The sequence below is a fragment of the Strix aluco genome, chromosome 4 (assembly GCF_031877795.1).
Source record: "Strix aluco isolate bStrAlu1 chromosome 4, bStrAlu1.hap1, whole genome shotgun sequence".
NCBI lineage: Eukaryota > Metazoa > Chordata > Aves > Strigiformes > Strigidae > Strix > Strix aluco.
The window spans coordinates 83,228,987-83,248,742 of record NC_133934.1 but is presented as its reverse complement, the minus strand read 5'-3'; the positions used below and the strand labels follow the sequence as shown (position 1 = coordinate 83,248,742).

The 19,756-nt window shown below is 37.4% G+C and overlaps 1 protein-coding gene across 1 annotated transcript in view; it reads right to left on the bottom strand.

The window, feature by feature from the left end:
* Window positions 1–18,907, bottom strand: part of IQCM (IQ motif containing M) — a 112,866-nt gene extending 93,959 nt beyond the window's left edge. Inside the window, 4 exon segments of the mRNA XM_074821287.1 lie at window positions 5,371–5,435; window positions 8,812–8,902; window positions 14,434–14,671; window positions 18,770–18,907. Coding sequence (XP_074677388.1) covers window positions 5,371–5,435; window positions 8,812–8,902; window positions 14,434–14,671; window positions 18,770–18,907 — 532 coding nt within the window.
* Between the last annotated feature and the right edge of the window lie 849 nt (window positions 18,908–19,756).

Below are 19,756 nucleotides of genomic sequence, written 5' to 3'. Positions count from 1 at the left end.
GAAGTGAGCCGTCCTAAAATGTAACCCCCATGAATTTTGCTAGGTGGTTTGAAATTATACTTGCAATAGTGTTAATTACCAATAGCCGTGCAATTTTAGGAGCACATCATTGAAAATCAGTTATGTTGGAATCTAAAAAGGATAACATCTCTTCATCTGATACTATTTTTTAGTTTTTGACAGAAAAATTGGCCATTTCTCTTACACAATAAGAAAAAATTAGGTAAATGTGCCTGAAGCAGACAGGAGTAATTTGATTGTTTCTTAAAAACCCATTTATAGAGGACTCAAATTGAATCCCAGCCTTGATTTTTTCCATTCTACCCAGGTGTGACTGACTACAGATCACCTAAAATGGTGACACAAAGGGAATTAGAGCTAGACTTATGCTTCTACTGAAGCTCAGCAACTAGCCAATGTCCCTTTAGAGAGGAAAAAGGGAGTGTAGATGTTTTCACACTGAGGCAACTCAAGAGGCAGTGTGATTCTGCAACCCCTATTTAGTAGTGAGCCCGAGCAACAGACTAAGGTCTCCAGCTTTTGGTAGTCCTTCAGCTCTGAAGACCAGATTTTCAAAACTCTTCTGCTGCCATAAGTACCATCCAAAACTTGGCCTTTCAGTTTCTGGCCTCTGTTGCACCAAGTCTTTCACTCAGAAAACAGATTTATTATTAGCATCATCTGTTAAGCCAGGGGAGGAAAACTGACTTTCATTGTAAAAGTTAATTTACATCAGAGCTTTCAGAGGTGCTAATTTTAATGTATTTTTTCATACAGGACCTATCTGTAGAAAACATAGGTTTGGCAAATATTTATAGATATATGGATTCTGGGATTCTATTTTCTTTCCAGTACCACATCTGTCACAGCCTAACTATGAAAATATATACACCAACAGTGACTTGGGAAAAGCTCACTATTTTAATTCATTAAAAGAAAGGTGAAGAATCTGAATCAGACTTTGCTTGCCAGGATGAGCCATTCTGGAGAGAACAGTATTGCCTTATTGAGTAAGTCCAACCATAAAAGATGGGTGGGTTTGCAAGTGTTTCAATCATAGCATTATTTTTTCAAAGTATACATCAGATGGCTTATTTGAAGCACCTCACTCAACATTGAGACTGCTGCTAATATGTTCAATGACTCTTTCTTCAACCATGTTTTTACATGAATGGGCAATAGAAGCGTTGTCACCAGTCCTTCCCATGAAAATTGGTCAATGCTTTTTCATTAAAATGCTGTTTTCAGCTACTTAGAGGAACCTCAACTATTGGAGCTGAAGTTTTCTTTGCTGAGCATATGCATCTTTAAACAACAACAAAAAACCACCAAAAAACCCTCAAAACAGCCTACTACACAAAAACTGAATTCCAACTTGCCTCCTTGTTTTCTGCTAGAAAATCATTATTCCATATGACAGAAATAGAGGTGGGCAACAGAATGAAAAAGCTGAACTAAGTTCAAACGAGTGCCTGATTGTGACTCATCTCTGTTCATGAATAAGGATGAACCCAGTCAATGCAAGGTTTCTGGCATTATTTCCTTATCATCAAATATGTTTGATTTCTCACATATTTGTCATCAGCTCCTTTGGCTTGGATTGTTTTTGGCTGATAGAGATAAGCTAGACCCTTGATTTAACTCACATCTTTAGCTATCTAGCTCATTGAAAGAGAAATACTCTGCATTCTATCACCTTTATATGAGGAATAACTTATAGCAGAAAATAAAGAGTAAAAGACAGACTCAAAGTTCTGTTCAAAAGGTTTCACACTTTTGCTGAGAGGAGGAGGAATGAAAAACAGGATCCAGGTCAACCTGCAAGTCCCTTCAGCTCTTGCAGACCACAGTGGACTACCAGAAAATCAACGTTTCTCTTCACAGTTTACACTACCTTACACCCATCTAGTTCCTCTGGATCCTATTACTCATACGAACTTTACTCAATAAAGGTGGGTAGAAAACAGCAAAAGAAACACTCCTTCCCTCAGTCTCTCCTCACTTGCACACTTCTGCTCTTGTAGAATGTCTCTCCAGGGTCCTGTAGGAAGACTGCCAGTAAGAAATGCTGACAAAAATATGTGCTGCCTCTCCATCATGCAAGATGGTAGTATGAACCTTAAGAGGGTCATGTAAATACTGTAAGGAGTTATGTTAATAAGCTCACAGAACATTAGAGTTATTCTTCTTGATATTAATGTTTCCAAAATGGCAGGTTGCTAATTATTTGGCATCAACAAATAAACAGATCATATCCATTCTGTACTATCAACAGAGTATCTGTGCCTACTTTGATGCATCTGTAAGCCAAGTGGATCAGTAGATCCTAGGAGTTCATATGTATTTTTACGTATGCCTAGTGATATACACAAAAATGCTGACATTAACACACAAGAATTGATGTTTGCCTTAAAGCTCTTGCCTCATATTTTTAATGGAATTATTTAGCTTTTTTAACAGTGTTTCAAGCCTCTCCTACAAGAGGAATGACAATATTCATAAATTAATATGCAGTTTAGACTCAAAGGAATACAATCAAATCTGTACAAACATTTACAGAATTAGCCAGTTTTTGTTCCCAGAAGATATGGAAGAAGCTCTGGTCCTCTTACTTTACAAGACAGGTGGACTAATGTCATTTGCTAAAAACATTGTAGAACTAATTCTGACATTTTTAATCAAATAATTTACTATTTTTTTACTGAAGATTTAGGTATTCAGCTAGTCTGACAGTTGTTTGAATATGGTTTGAGGAATATTGGCACAAATCATTGAATAAATTATTAGAAAACATATTTTTCTTGCATATTCCTAGCCATTTTCACCACTATTTATCAGTTCCTAGCTCTTAATGATAAAATCCACTAATCCTAAAGAAAGACTCACTTTTACCTCAAAAAGAGGGATAACCTGCAGTTTGTGTTCTTTTAGTGTATTTTAAAAATGTATATTTTTTTAGAAATGCATGGACTTAAAAGCTTTAAAAGCATTAAATAGCAGATTTTTAAAAACTTTTTCTTTGAAATCAACATTTTTTCAGATATTGTGAGGATACAATTATGAGGCTTTTTTATAAAGATATGTAACACACCATGTCATAGCTGAGCTGATGCTCAGCTTCAACTTTCTCTACTTATAGTACAAATGTTTAAGTAGTACCAATAAAATAATCAGTTATTTGGTTTTAAAATAGGCTGTCAAATTGTGTTCCCTCTTTTCATTCACGACCCTAGCACTGCAATCTAATCTGCCAGCACATCTAGGGCTTGATCACATATATGTATATATCAGGGTATACGTTTCTGACTAATAGACCGAAATAGGAGACTATCACAAAGTAAAAGCAACTGTGTCCTTTAAAAAATGACAGTTACAGGTTTTTGCAAGACAGTCTCACATTTTTCTGTTCCACTGAATAGCATCACAGCTCTCACAGTGACTCCACAGAGGTTTTTACTCTTCGTCGCATACACTAATGTGCACAGCATGAGTGGTGGGAGCAGGATATCCAGTCTTGTTGGCCAGCAAATCTGGACCAGCTAGGAAGGAAAAGTAATCCTGTGCTGAATAGACTGTAACAGATTGCTTCCTCCTTGTAATGAATGGCGGACCAAAGCACAAAATGTAATTGAGAGCTAGCTCCCTGCTTGATCTGATCTGGGGGTGGACAACTATAGGCTGCCACTGAGTCAGTTTAAGGCAAGTTGTCATGTTGCAATTTAATCCTAAAAAACAATCAAATAAAGGTTTTCAGAGTCTTTCTTTGCCTTTTTAAACAATATTTGCAAAAACACATTGTGGATATAGTCTAAACATTCCCGTTCATTGAGACAGCAGTATCCTATTGATAGTAGCTTAAAAATCAGTTCTTTCTTGTCTACTTGCATGAAAATTTGGATTTTGAAATGTGTGAAAGACCTAAACAGAAGGCATTGGAAGACAGAACCGATGTTAACTCATTCTCAATACCTGATTGTTTCAGAATCCATTGGCTTTTCATAGTCTTACATTTCCTTATACCAAGGTTTCAGAGTGCAGAGAAACGGAAGATCAGAGCAGACAGATCACTTTGCTGCTAGCAACAGCCTACCTGGGGACTTTTAAGTGCAGTAGATTAAGAAAATGTGTAGTGACTATCATGATTCAGAGCCCAGTTAAGTCTGCGAAAGCCCTAAGAAGCATTTTTGGCAAACATGTTTTTGCTATTTTTCTGTTTATCAAGGAGAACTCAGGTCAGATTAAGTGTCTTATTTTCACAAGAGTCAGATCTTTTTTCAGCGCCCTTTGACTGAAAGAGATGGAACTGAGTAAGTTCCTTAGGTCTCAAAAGTATTAAGTCTCAAATTTTGCACCAGGAGCTTTTACTGCAGCTCTCTTTGCAGTCACATTATTTTTAGTGAGTTTCCACGGAGGAATAGGAGTTCAGGCTCTCAGTCTGCCCTTATACTACAGCAGATTAGGCTGATGAAGAGCTAATGCAAGTTAAAGTCAGAATTCAAGCAGTCAATGCTGGCAAAGGGCAGACTCAGCTGAGGGTTATGAGATCCATCCTGCAAGATGAAGGTGTCAAACAGGCTGGAGCAGAATTAGGCTGGCTGTTTGGCAGCAGGGACAAGCTGGGACAGGAGGCAGAACAGAGGGATACGTATCTAAGAGTCAGGATCAAAAACCAAGGCTGGAGCAGATACAAACAGGTGCTAGGTCTCAGGATCACAGTGCTACACCCAAGTGCCTGATGGGGAAACCTGGCTGATGGGAAAACCATCAGCCAAGGTTTCAAGGCAGTATCTGAATTCCTGGGGGACAGACTGCGACCAGGCCATTTGCTGTTGTTTGGATTGACAGTGATTAGGTGCCCAAGTATCCAAGTAAGGTTTGGAAGGGGTTTGTTGCATGCTAGGATTGCTTAAGACAGGAGGAGGCACAACGGGACGTGACAACAGTACTGTCAGTCAGCCAAGTTCTTGGTACGTGCTCACGTACACAGAGAAATATGTGTAATAGCTCACAGGAAAAGAGACACATTTCACTCTGGGTTTGAAGGGCAGAGCATAAAGGTTTCAAGAAAACTCACAAAGACTATTCAGTAGGAGGGGATTAGGAGATAAATATGGACTGTTGTCCCTGAGATACACGGATTTACAAAACAGTCTGAATTTTTCTTAAAAAAAGAAAATCTAAATTTGTCTAGCATCAGTGTTGTAAATCTTTTGAAGTTTTGCAGAACATTACAAAGAATACACTCAACATGAGGAATTTTTTAAAAATACCTCTCTCTCCAAAAACTCAAGATAACTTTTCTAACACTCAGTGTAGGTTAGTCAGATAATATCTACTCTCTGTACCAGAACAGAATTTACTCCTCTTTACTCTTGTGTATGATCTGAAACCCAGGAATACCATATGGTCTAGAAGCACAGGGTAAATCCAAGGATCTGCTTTTAAAAAATAAAAAGCAAAATTTTATCTTTTCTCTATCTCTACAAGCTTACATTATAAGCTAAAGTCTCATTCTGTGTAAAGTATCACTTCAAAATATGTTTTTAAACACTTAAAAGTCAAAATTAACCATTTGAATAAATGGGTTGGGGACTTTTTAATGCAAGAGTGCTTAATTTCTAAATTAGTTATTCTTATTAGATGTGCTTAAAGTCATTACAATCTAAAAACTGCTTTGTTATAATAGGAAATAAATTGATGGCTTCATTCTAGTTCTTCACAGACTGACTTCTGTCATTGTGACTGTAATTAGCTGCCACTCATGTTGGCACTGTGGGTATGGAAGTCAAAGAATGAAAGTAAACAAATATTTTCTGTGGTAGCACTGCAAAACATGAATTTGTCCATATTGGTGAAGAAGACTGGGCAGGCAACATTGCCTATGGTTATGCTGTAGCTGTTATGTGAATAATAGGTGTCAGTGAGACAAGAAGAATGACTTCTGTGAAGCCGCATTCTCTTTTGGATGGGTGGGAGCAGACTGGTCCGGCTTTTGCTTCTTCATAGTCATGCCAATCTGTCTGCTCATCTGTTCATGGGCTGCTCTGTGGAGTCAGTTCCAGATGTTTTGTTTATTTTACCATTAAAACGTTGTGGTGTGTAGCTGTCATGGTGGTAATTTTCAGAAATAAAAAAGTATATTCTATTTGAAAAATCAATTACTGAAAACTACCCACTGTTCATGAGTAGCAGTCACATATTTGCTGAATTTTAATTCAGTCATGGAGATTGTGCTCCATTAAATATATAAATACATTATATTAACATAAATAAGTTTAACGTGTTTTAACCTAGCTGCTTAACTATGGTTAATCTTGCATAATGCTGGACACATAAAACATACCCATCCCAGGGAACAAGTTTGTTCCCATGGCTGGTTTCTAGGACTGTTGTGAAATAACGAAGAGTCACAGGAGCCTCCATAGGATAAACACAGCTCAGGTTCAGCTCTGGCTTGGAAACAAGGCTATCAAGAATTGCCATGGCCAACAGTAACACAAAGTGCTTTTGAAACTTGAGCACTTTTTTCCACACCTGCTGTGCAACAAGGATCCAGATATTATCAAAAGATCAACAGGAAATTCATGGAAAGGAAATCACTATCACAACTCATGTATGTAATTGAGGTTGATATTTAGGTATGCCATCTTGTAAAGAATGCATTTTTTTTTCCTATTCTATTTATTTAATAGCCATATTCATGTTCATGAAGATCTAGGATACAATAGGTATAGAAACTTACTAGATGCTTGTCAGATTTCATCAATATAGCTACAGTTTATTCTTCCTTGGGAGTGTCACCAATGGACCCTTACATAAATTCACAAGGATTTGGGCAAACTAAATGAGCTTTCCTGTAATTCTTGAAGAATCTTAAGAGCCTGATGTAAGAGAAGGCAAAAGAGAAATTCTGAATAGGATTTTCCATTTATTTTGAGGTTAGGGTTCACATTCGTGGTACTACTGATGATGGTGGGCCACTATCAAATTTATTTTCAGCCATGTCTCTGCACTTCAATAGATATATACAATTGCAGTGGATGTGCGTGTGCCCCAAAAGTAGCTAGGCAATGTGTTCATGTTACTACCTTCACTTAGAAAACATGTAAGAAGGTGCAAATGCAACTACAGGTGTGGGAGATCGTAACAAGCACACATAAGGATTTCCAGTAAACAGGATTGTGTCTGCAAAATGTTGTCACAGAGGTGCAGGTAAACTCAAAGTAATCAAAAAAGCAGCCCAAAAATACAGGATTAGAGACCTTGATGCAAAATCCATTTGCACATAGCCATCTTTCTCCCCTGCTTTTTCTGATCTATAGCGGTCTTTGCTACTCCCTACTTCCTCCCCTCGTTATGATTCCACTTCTCTTTTCTACCTAGGTGCACACAAGAAATGGGGGATGGAGAGGGGATACTAAACAGTAGAAACCCTTCAAAATGATCAAATAAACATTTTAGTAAATACATTAAGGTTTGTTCTTTTTTGATGGAAGCAGGAGCAAAGGGAAGGTCTTTCATAAACTATAATTTTGTCTTCATTTGAGGATACGTGGAAAGAAGAAGCCAAAGCTCACTGATACAGCTAAATCATTTTCTGTAAGCAGCCATTTCTTTGTGCTCATGCAAGGCAAATATAATTACCCTGCTAAACAGATAAAGTGATAAGTCTCTAAAACTACACACTTAGATCTCTATATTCTCCTACAAATATTTTAATCTCAAATTGAAATTGAGAGTGTTCCACTAAGAGTTCCTTAAAGTTCTAGGATTCAGATGACAAAAGAAAGTTATTTTTTGAGGCATTATTAGAAAGGTGTTTGAAATAGTAATAAGGATGTTTGTGAAATCTTTAAAATTATCAAAAGCATAAAGCAACTTTGGCGAAGATTTGGCTCACAAAGCATCAGCCAAGATTGTAAATAAATATTCATAATGGGCTAGAGTGTGCTCCATTACTCATGTTGGTGGGTAGGCATGTGTTCATACACACAGTCTCATCAGAGCACATGGGCTGCAGCCATCACTAAAAACTTACCAAAACAGTTAAGAGCTATGCAGCCCAGGTCTATGCAGATTCACAGGAAGTGGTACCACCACAGGGAGAAATGTGCCACAGAATGATTATGCCATGCTGATTGGAACAGAACAAAGGGAAAAGCTGCTTTTTGGAGCAGAACTGGGTCAGAACTTCAGCTGCCGTAAATGATCACCAGCTTGTTTAGGTCAAGACAATCAAAGATCTTGTTCTTTTTGTAGCTACAATAAGTTATTGCATAACTGATGTTTTGAAAAGGCAAAGTAGGTACTCTAAAAATTATATAAGTGCTCTTTTTAAAAAAACCCTTTCATTTCAGTAGCGTTTTACTACATTTCAGTAGTGCTTTAGTTTAGGTATAGGGCCTGGCCAAATATCACAAGATGTAAATATGAGTTTGACCACTATGAGAAAAAAAAAATCAGGAGTTTAAACTAGCAAATTTATACATATAAAAAAGAAGGTTCAGTTCTTACTATAAGTCTTTAAAATATATTGCTGGAAAAGATAGCTCATCCTTCATTCTTCAGTGAGATCTTTGGAATAATCTATGTATTGAAGAGGCAATAGCAACCTCCATAAAAATAAATGTAAACAAGCAACCAAACAGAACTTTTAGTCCTAGATTTTTTAGAACTTTATAATTTCTCAAAGAATTTACAGTAAATTTACAGTAAATATAACATATAATTTGTAAACAGGCAGAGTCAACTTCTTATTCGGCTTTGAGAGGAAAAACAATTAATAGTCCAGTCAATTATCCCAGGTCTTACCTGAGAGATGAAAAGTTCTCCTTTTTCTCATTCTCCAAAGCTCTACTCACAGAGTCAATCCCGGACAACAACTAAGTTATACTTACTGTCTCTATGAAAAAGGCAAGTGATATAACAAAGATTTAAAATATATTTATTTCTGTAGTTATAAGCACAGCCAGCTCAAGAGAGACACCAAGTCATCATGTTTTTCTGCAAGAGTATGAGAAACTTCTCAGGAAAACTACAAACATATGCACATACTGCAAGCAGACATCTTTTCCAGTGTCACTCTGCATTTAATTTTGGACTGCAAACCATTATACAAGTGGACCACACACTCCACATAGCTCTGTTTTATATTCACAAGCACAGAGAAAACTAAACTACTTTTAAACATAAAAATTGCTTTAGAAAGGATCTGATTAGGAATGTACACATACAGCAATTGTTTTAGAAGTACCAAAGATAGCAAAAACATTCAATAGACTTCAAATATGTACACTAGAAGTACCGTTTCTTTTCCCTTGCTCCCTTCAGAAGCTTTCCTTAAACAATAAAAATATTTCTTCTGTATTTACTTCCCATTTACTTTCCCAAATTAACAAATTATACTTTTTAAAAATGTTTTATATTTTGTACTGTGTTCACACGCACAGACAGATGAATTTGGAAGCTTTCTGTTTCTTTTAGTACCCACGTAATCATACCACAGGGCACTATGGGCGAGGTAGAACTGAAGATGCTCATTCCTCCAAGCCCCATCAGGCCAGTTCAGCACACTGGCAAACAAACCAATTTTTAAGTCTCTCCTGCAAACAGAGTGCACACACTTTTCATAGAGAAACAAAACACTGGGAAGAAAACAAATGAAGTCCCTTAACTTCATTAAAACAAAGTGGAATACAAGTGTGAACTGTAATTTGAAAGTAAAGGATATCCCTATATTCTTTAAAAAAAATGTATTCTTTAAAAAATATTCTTTATTCAGAAATCAGTCAATTTAACTCATCCCGTGAACTGCTCTCACCTCGTTGCAGCAGATGCAATGCAGTGCACGCAGCTTTCACCCAGTAACAGCTCACTCCCATTAGTCTGGCAACACGCTCGTATAGTTTTACCACACTCAAGTACCAGACAGAAAAAAATAGCACCAAAGTATGTATCGCTAGTAGATGGAGTGCCAAACCCAGAGTAGCAGTGCTGATGTCTTGATTTGTACCTGCTTAGGAATATAAAGTTCCCCCTGATTTATATTGTACTTTATAATACATCACTTCGAAATCAATCATTCCTCTTTTGCATTTAAAATGTGTACATGTTGATTTAACACAGGTAAAAGCATTTTCAGTTTCAGAGCCATAAGGAAATTCACATATTCCACAGTGAGGCAGGCTGCATATTTTTGGCCTTTAGTGTGGATATTTCCTCAGTTTTGTGTTCAATACATTTATGCATTTTTGCAAACTCTGTTTTAAACAGAATGACCCTAAACCCATTCTCATCAGAGTTGCACAACTTTCAGTCTCTTTGTTCTTGTGATTATTAACATGTCATTAGTTCCTCAATCAACAAGAGAATTTTCCTTAGAGAATTTGAATTTCAAATGTAGAAACGAAGCAGAAAAATTCTGTCTTTGGCATAAACCTTTCAAGATTTCTTTATGTACCATCAAGTACATGGAAAGGCTTTACATGACATCTGTAACTTCCCCAGCATGCAGTACTGTACAACTACTGTTGTAAATGCCAGGTACACATCTTTTATGAGAAGACTTAATATTAGCATTAATCCCATGGCTTTTACAGCTGATATTGTCTTTCCTCTTTGCATGCAAGTTTGCAACACCTCTCTCACATTTTGGCACTTTCATTTCATACTTCACAGTTTTATTAGCACTTTGAGCTTTAAAAGATAGCTCATTTATTTGCTATATCTAGATACCACAAAACTTTGAACACACTATATAAAGATGTAGAGCAAGATAGTGATGGAGTAGCCAGACACAGATAATTATCCTGAAAGCATTCCAGAAATTGATCTAATATAATTGCCCTTTGTCTAGAGTAGCAAAACCAGAAGTCCTGCTAGACTGCAGATTCAGGTCTGACAATTTGCACCCTGTATTGTTTGCTCAAAGATCAGCCATTCTCATAGTAATACACAAGATACAGTGTCAGGTGATGGCAGATGTTCCATCAGACTATGTGCAATTGTTCTTTAAGATATTGCTCTTGTATAGCCTCTATAAAAATACACATTTGTGTAAGTACAAGCAAGAATGGTTGCAGGCTTCCACTGCTAGATTCCTTTTCAGCCGTCTCCTAAAGGAGGGGTGGTTTAGGTCACTACTGTTCCCTGAGATCTGCTCTCTCCTTTTCTCACTATCTATCTTCAAGACAGCCTTTTCTTCACCTCTGTCTCCTCTCCCCTCTCTGTATCTCTTCTCCCCTCAGCCAGACATCATGGTAGAAGGCAAGCTGAAATAAGCTGGTCTGCAAGAAGATCCAGAGGTGTTCAAATCCAGAAGTGTTATTGTCTCTAAATGAAGGTAGAAAGTGAAAGGAAGGGTTTGGTCATGACTTGGGAGAAAAAAAAAAAAAAAATGGGTATCAGTTACCTTTGAATATAAGGTCCAAGCTCTAAACAAACCTGTATGGTTCTGATAAAAGTAGGTCTGTTTCTGCAGCATTGCTGCTGTTCTGTTCAATGAAATATTCAATAATGGTAATTCTCCTGCTTCTTGTAATGTGTAGGGACCTTACTCTCTAAAACTGCAACCATTTAACAGCCAGAAACATTGGCCAAGACTAACGCTAAGGCAGAGCATGAAGTCATAAACATGCACAGATGTTACTATTTGAAAACATTAAAGAGGTACTGAAGTTCCTGAGCACATCCCAAGTTGTGTTGATTTCAGCAGTAGTGAGTCATAAGGGAAGAAGATACTACTAAAATTACATGCCTGGGACACTTTTCTTTGCCACTTACATTTAGAAAGAAAACAACAGTGTCTTTAGAAAACTTAATGGGAAGGAGAGCACTCTGAAAGACTGCCGTTACCAAGGGCTAAAATGAATAAATCTGCTTGCCTGTATTTATGCAGTTAAACAAATACAATGCTAATGCATTACACATTTCTGATGATATCATGGAGGCTCAGGAGATCTAATTTCACAAGTATCTAAAAAAGGTTAGTGCTGAAGGTTACAGGAAGTTACGAAACTGATTATTTTAAGGAAAAGTTTATTTAATGGAATTTGGGCAGTTTTATAAACATAGCAAAGAAAGCGGAACTACTCACGCATTTTGTGCCAGTCCAGCTCTGATTAATAATTGCCTTGAGTTTATTGAAATATTCAATTAGATGAGCGAGCACACTCAGGAGGTCTTATTTTTTTCAGAAGTCCCTGAACCATTTCTGAGTTCACTTTAGTAGCAACTCAAGCCTGCTCCAACATGTGGAAACAGGGATTTCATGCTGAGCATGGAAATCTACCACAGTGTGCTAATATAGTTATGCTTATGCTATCTTTTCTGTAGCTATCTTATCCTTGTATTCCAGAAGAAAGGGCTCCCAAATCAAGAAAATATTAGAGATGCAACCCTGTTCACTTTGGCAAGTATAATTGAAGGTTTCTTTAGGGGAGAAAGTAAAATCTCTGAGAGCTGTCTTGGCCCATTACCTTTTAGAAAACTGGAATTTTAACTGAGGTAGAGAAGAGCTAATGTTGTTCATTTTTCCCTTTTACTAGTACAAGAATAAAGACACACAAAAAAAGAGATAATTTAAACTATCACTGTGTTACTAGCTCAAGGAATAGGGTACCATAACTGGAAGAAATTAGGAGTTCATGAAAATATAAATTTCAGATTTTTTCCCCCTTTTTGTTGTTATTCAGAGATTTTTCTCTTCACTGTTCTCTGTTGTTTAGGGATCCTTTTTGTAGAAAAAACTTTACCCTAGATACTTTCTCTCCAGAAACACTCTCATTTTCTCTGATGCCTAGAGAGAACTACTTAATTACACATACTTCAATAACATAGCAGGTATCAGTCAATATCTCCTTGCTGGGCCCAAACTTAGCTAATGAAATGAACCAGTGCAAGTTTCATGTCACCTTTTACAAATTGGTCACCTACATATTCACCTACATATCACAGTATCAGTCATCTCTACCTATTCCTGTAGAATTTGGTGTGGTTTGACTCTAGATTTAGCGTTATTTATCTATCTAAATATCTGGATGGATACTGGTGGAGAAGCTGATGTGATTCAGAGTATTTGAAATGAGGTGCAATCCATCAAAGGTAGGTACACTCTTTCTTGGTGGAAAAAGAAAAAAAAATACAAATCTAAATGTAAAAGTGGATCTTTGGGGCTTCAGAATTGCCAGGTAGGCTTTCTCAACATTCTTATTAAATTGCAAAGATCTTTTTTTTTTCCCTCAGAACTTGACAAATGTCATAGTACTGTGGGACCTGGGCCACCTGTACAAAATACAGATAAAAGTCTATAGCTTAAAGAACACAGGATGCTGGATGTGGTTTATATCTTGCAGTATTTAGTGGCTTCATTCTTTTTATCTCCAAATAAATACTTGGCAAGGCCAAAGAAGTAAAGCTTGAAGGCATTCTCCCCAAAATGTGAACAGTTTTCTCAGTGTTGAACGGCTTGAACATTTGCTCTACAGAAAAGGAAAAAATCAGACTTTCAGATATTTTCCTTCAGAGATATGCATCCAGCAGCCCTTTATAACCCTGTGTAAGTTTTGTTTTACCTCAGCTAGAACTAGTGAAAGTTGTTAAACTTATCAGCTCCCTAGGTATGAAAATTGGAAATGTTTCTACAATGTCTATTATTACAGTGGTTTTCTTTCTTAGCAGATGGCAGGGAAACACATGAAGCCAGGACATTCATGTTTAAAAGGGTATTAAATTCCAGTCTTCAAAGCAAGATTAACAGAGAGATGTGCGGACAACGTGTTCGCTGCTGACACACACAGTTCAGGGTCTTCAGTGAAAAAAATTCTTCAACTTCACAAAAAGTGAAGTTCCCTTCCACATCATGGAATAAATAAATTGACTCCAAACCAGGACCAATCACATGACATTACATGAATGGCACAGAACAGTCATAGTATTCACATGACATCTTGCTTCGTTTTCTTCCACATCAGAGTGACTCTGAGAGTCATTGTGAGAAAACAAATAAGGGTCATATTCAATATAAAAAACCGTTGGCTGAAAAGATACCATTTTGATGGAAACTGGAGCTTTGAGCAAATTAATATTTTATATCCAACTTATCTGCTTTCAGCAGAAAAAGTTACTTGTGAGAGACAGAAAACAATACCAAAAAAAAAAACCTTTCCAAGATGGTGGTCTGCTCAAGATTTTTTTCACTGTGCAGTTCTGCTAGTGCTTGTTATTCATAAACCAAGCTACACCATGCTTACAGACTGCTAAGATTATAACATAGCTCATCAGCTGCATAGATCTATTAATGGACATGGGAAAGTACCAGTATCAGGTCACATGAGAATGTGGCCTCACGACAAAAAAAGCAGCAGTGGGCAAACAGTAGAGTGCTGAATTTCCTCCTGTTTAAAAAAATTACATGTGAAAGGAAAAAATTCTCACCTTCTTGCTCCATAGTATGCTGTGGAGATAGATAGATGTAAGCCTTGTAACTTTTGACAGCCTTTCCAGGGAATGTAGGGTTGAATGTTACAGAAAATGGTCTTTTAGATCACTTGTACAACCTTTCTTCTAACCAAGAATCTTGCTGAAAAAACCTTTTGCAGATTGCCTTTCTGAAAGCTTTGGTGCCGTAAGAGTCAGCATTATTTTCCAAAATAGAAGGAGCCCTCACAGGAGTCTAAGACAAGCCTCAGCTGCAATAAAGTACGCAAAGTTGCTAGGAAGATATGGACCCATTGCATTTCTGTTGATAAAGTGAATATATATGCTATTAAGATGATGATCACTTTTAATTATTTCTTTTGCACTGAATTATATCCAAGCTCCTGTTATCAAATAAGATAACAGTGAAATAAGCACTTAGTTATCTCAGAAATGCCACAAGTCCAACAGTGACATTTCTCTTCGTTTCCCTTATGAAATGAAGCTGCATCATCTGACTTCTTATTCTTTATTTCCATTTAAGAGAAATTGTTGATTTTGTTGGATGCAAATCACTAGCTTGTTCTTAAATAAAAAATATGAAAAAGGAAAATGAATAAATTAAGCTGCAATTTTCAGATCTTGAAGCTGCTTCTGAACGCAAAATTTTTATATATAGGCTAAGTGCCCAAATATGAAAATCTTTGGCAAGAACCCATCCATCCTTGACCCAGAACTTTGAGATTAGATTTTACACCTTTTTAACAGCTGGTCACTTAGCATTGGCCTATTTTATGCAAATAGTCTTCCATTTGAATAACAGTCATTTCCATTTATTAGAGTAATTCAATTTCCTAAGGACAGCCTAATAATACAGCTGCCACATTATGCCATGGATGAATGTAGTCAAATACTTGTAATTATATTTTAAATATGTTACTGCTATTTAGTATTCTATCACACCCACAGCATGGCTGGTAGCTCACAGATATGAAGTACAGAGATCCCTGTCTTATCTAGAGAACATATAGTGTAGGTCCCTGTTCTAACAAGGATCACTATATTGGTGCATTTTGCCATGCTTATGTAGGTAAAATTAACTTTAATGAAGAAAAGTTTGACTGACAATCATTTTGCACACATATCTATAGGTAGTTCAGCAGAGGTGAATTACTGTAGTAATTACACAGTATTTCAGAGAGTTCTTCCATCTAAATTCTGAGCCTGGTTTTGCTGCAGGCTGTAATACCACAAAAGAGGGATGCATTCGCAAGGATTCACAAGGCCTCAACTACTCTTATCAGTAGGTGAAAATATCCTAAAGGTCTTTCATAACTAAGCCAGTTCCTATCGGAACCAGTAGGAAAGGGGCTGTAGAGAGAATCAGTCTCTGTGCTGGAACAGACAGACCACATTTGAGAAGGGCAGCAGCTCAGCTGAGCAGAAAAAAAAAAAAAAAAAAAAAAAAAGAGAGAGAGAAGTTTTGTAAGACAGATTCAAAAAGAAATGGGTCATGTGTATCAATGCATTCAGCATCCCAGAATTTCTAGCTTCAGTTAAGGACACAAACAAGTTCCCACTTTGGTGTCAAATGACACCAAAATTCTCCCTTTTCTCTCACTCCCCTGAAAATAAAGTGTCCTTGATAAAATGTGCCCAGCATCTCATCCATCCATCTGAAGTTCTCCCCACTGTACATTCTGAGATAACCCCTCAGTGACTTCCTGGGCCCCTGTCCAGGGACCCAGCAGATAACAGGTATGCTCCCGCCATGGCCACAGCACCTCACAAATGAGTACGCCAAGCGCAATTCTGGGCAAAGACACCCTCACAGCATGGCTTCCTGCCCACACCTTGAGCGCAATCCATCCCTGTCTCCCTGCCTGGTGACGCCAGCCCTGGGCTGCCCCACTGCCCTCACTGGGGTGGAGGGATGGGACCTGCTGGTGGTTCCATGGCAAGCTCCTGGCTCCTCTCCTTCAGAAGCTGCATTGCACCCCAACAAAAGCCGTGTTTGTGCAGCTCTGTATGGTGGTACATGCTTCTCCAAGCTGCTACAAGCAAGTGGACCACATCTTTCCACAGCACAAATACAGTAGGAGAATGTGCTAAAGTTATGCCTGCACTGCCCCTCTCCATCTGAATATATGTTAATAATTATTTAATAGTCATGGGTGATGGAAGGTAAAGTAAGCAAGGGAGATAACTTTTAACCAGTCCTATGACAATTTGTATCATCCGAGACCTTCCTCAAGAGGTTTATCCTTAATCTAAATTTGTTGTAGGCGCCTTGGAGCTTGTGACTTCCTTCCCCACCAACTCTCTGTTCAAGATGCAATAAGAGAGACTTTTCATTCTCCTGTTGACTTCATCCTTTTGAATGGGCCACATTCCTTCCTTTATCCCTTCTTCCGTGCCCAGATGAAAAAATTTTCAATGGTCAGAAACAATATTGTCTTCTGCTTGGTAACTTAGAGGTATTCAGTGATATTCACACTTTAAGAACTTGTTGGCTTAATAATGCCTATTGGCTTCTAAATCAGGAGATTCGTGAGTTTTCAAGTATTTTAATAAAAATCGCCATAACAATGCACTGTTTGGAGAAGGCAGCTAACAGTTATTTGTCTGTACGTGCTAAATACATCAAGTAGTAATATTTTAAATATTTTACAACGATGATGGGTTTTGTTCTTCATAAGTCAAGAGAATCTTTTCTAAAAATTATTATATGCATCCCAGGCTAGTCACTTTCCAAACTTGCAAACAGATGCAAGCCCAAATTCAAAGGACTTACAATCAAAGACAAGCAACATTAAATTTGAGGGGAAAGGAAGAAAATGCAGCTATCCTCAACTGCCTTTTGCCTGAACGTTATGAATTAATTATTTTCATGAGACATTTAATTTGACACCAGCTTTAGAAAGGATGTGCAAAAGGGAGCAGTTTCCTATATAGCTTGTTTCAAGAAGGATATGATCTTGTCAGGGATAGGAGGGGCACAGATATAGCACTCATCAAATTTGTTTTCAGTAGAAAGGCTTAGAGATTATGATGATGTAGTAGAGGTAAAAGCACATAGGACAAAAGTAAAGCTGTGGAAGAAACCCAAAGATAATGAATAGAATCAATGTAATTTAGTAAGAAGGAAAGAGACAGTAAAAGGATTGAAAGGGTGTGATGGGGATAGTAGAGCTGGAGACAGGAGGACTACCAAAATGGATGATGAGAACAAAGACCGGTAGGTTGCAGGAGATGGGTCAGAAATAAGTCACCAATATAAAAATGGTAGTAGATACAGTGCAGAGGGAAAGCCCTTTAGGGACAGATAGAAAGGCCCTGGCACTCTCACAGTGTGAAAAAAAAAAAAAAAAAAAAAAAAACCATACTGAAAGAGATGCTGTAGAATTAAGCAGAGAGGTGGGCAGAAAATTAGCAGAATGTTTCACCAAACCCTGCAAAACATAGTATTTTCAAAGGAAAGATTGACTTGAAAGTGTCAGTGGTATAAAGAAAATAAAGGAGAGAAAAGAGCAGAAGGCATTCCAAGCAATTCCAAGATTTGGCTAGCTGAAAGGAGTTTCAGGAAAGTGTTGAGACAAAAAGCAGACTAGAAGTGACTCAAGGTATAGTTACAGAAATTAAGTAAATACTCCTGTTTGCAAAGTCAATGAATTTAGATTTCTAACGAGTTTGAGCAGTGGAAATTACAGAAGGGAGGCTTGTCTGCATGTTACAGCTTGAGGTATTGCATATAGACAGACAGTTATGTGGCCCACAGTATCTATAAACTGCTTAATCAGATTGAACTGCTCTTTTTAGAGTATATGTTTATATGGAAAACAACATCATGTATTTAATTTCAAATCATTTACCTGTAGAAAAAATTATCTATGAATGCATGTCACTTCGCCTTGTATATGCCCACTACATCACACTTCTCTGCATAATCTCTACATTTACTCACATAGCATAGTTTTGTTCATTACAAATAAAAAATTAATTATCACCAAGATGGTGCCTGCATGACAAAAATTAATGTGCAATATGATAAAGAATGATTTATCTATTCTCCTTACAGCTGCTTATACATTTGAACTATTTTGTGAGCACTAGCTCCATAAGGAAATGTTGCAGTTGAGTAAATAACTCCTCCCTCTCCCAATCCATCATTAGCAGGAAGGTAAGTCCTACTGACTCCAGCAGAAAACAGAGCTAGACAAACTCAAATATTTTTTAAGATCCTGCCAGTCTAAGAATTGGAAAATCATGTGACTCCAGTTTACGAAATGGAGAGGCACAACAGACCTAAAAAAATTTGCACAGGCTGCTAAATCCAATTTACACTGATGCTGACCTTTGTCGGCTCAGACCATGTTCTCACACTCCTACTGCACAGCTGAGCAGGCCAGGTTCCTGCATCATCATCACCATCCTCAGAGTTTTGAGCCGGTTTAACTCCCCAGGCCCGCTGAGCACAGATCCAGGTGAACATTGATATCGGTACAAAACACGCGGCTCTGTGCAGTGGGAGGGAAAGAGGACTACAGCTGATCTGACTTAGATCAGCTTACTCTGTTTTGGAGCTCCTTCAATAGGAACAGACCAACAAGGGGATAGTAAAGCTGTGTAACCAAATAACCCCATGTGTATAACCCCATAACCAAAACACCTGACACCATTTGCTGGCTTCACCTTTCATTCTTCATGGACCAGCAGGGATGTCATAATGCAGTAATCTTCTGCAAGCTTAGAATGAACTGCTGTTTTAAAATTTAAATAACATTTTTGAGCTTATATCCTGCTATTAGAAAAAAAGGACTGTGAAATGTGGCTTTCTTATCTTCCCCAAAAGTTTAATTGATTTTATGGAAATGGAGGATTGTACCTTGAGCTCTCTGGCTGCAAGCTTTACAGTTTTTCTTGAGAGAAGAAATTGGTTAATATACTGTACTTACATGACTGTAAAGCATTTGGCTTATTTCCACATTCTGAGCTACCACATTCTTGCTGATTTCTTGGAGCTAGGGGTGGATAGTATTAAATACAATAACTTAAATGGTATTTAAATTATTAAAGTTTATTTTTAAAATGACTAATTAGTTATTAGCTATAGCTGCTATAAATATATTCTACATTCTTCTTCAGCTATAATGGAGGAATACCTTCTAATCACAGTATTTCTAATATGGGTTAGCCAATATCTAAGTCTTAAGTCCTAAGTATTGTTATCAATGATCTGGAAGAAAATACAAAGCAATTGCTGGTAAAACTTGAAGAGCACGCAAAAATTGGTGGAGTGGCAAGTAATAAGGCAAATGTTCTATAGAATGATCTGTCTCAA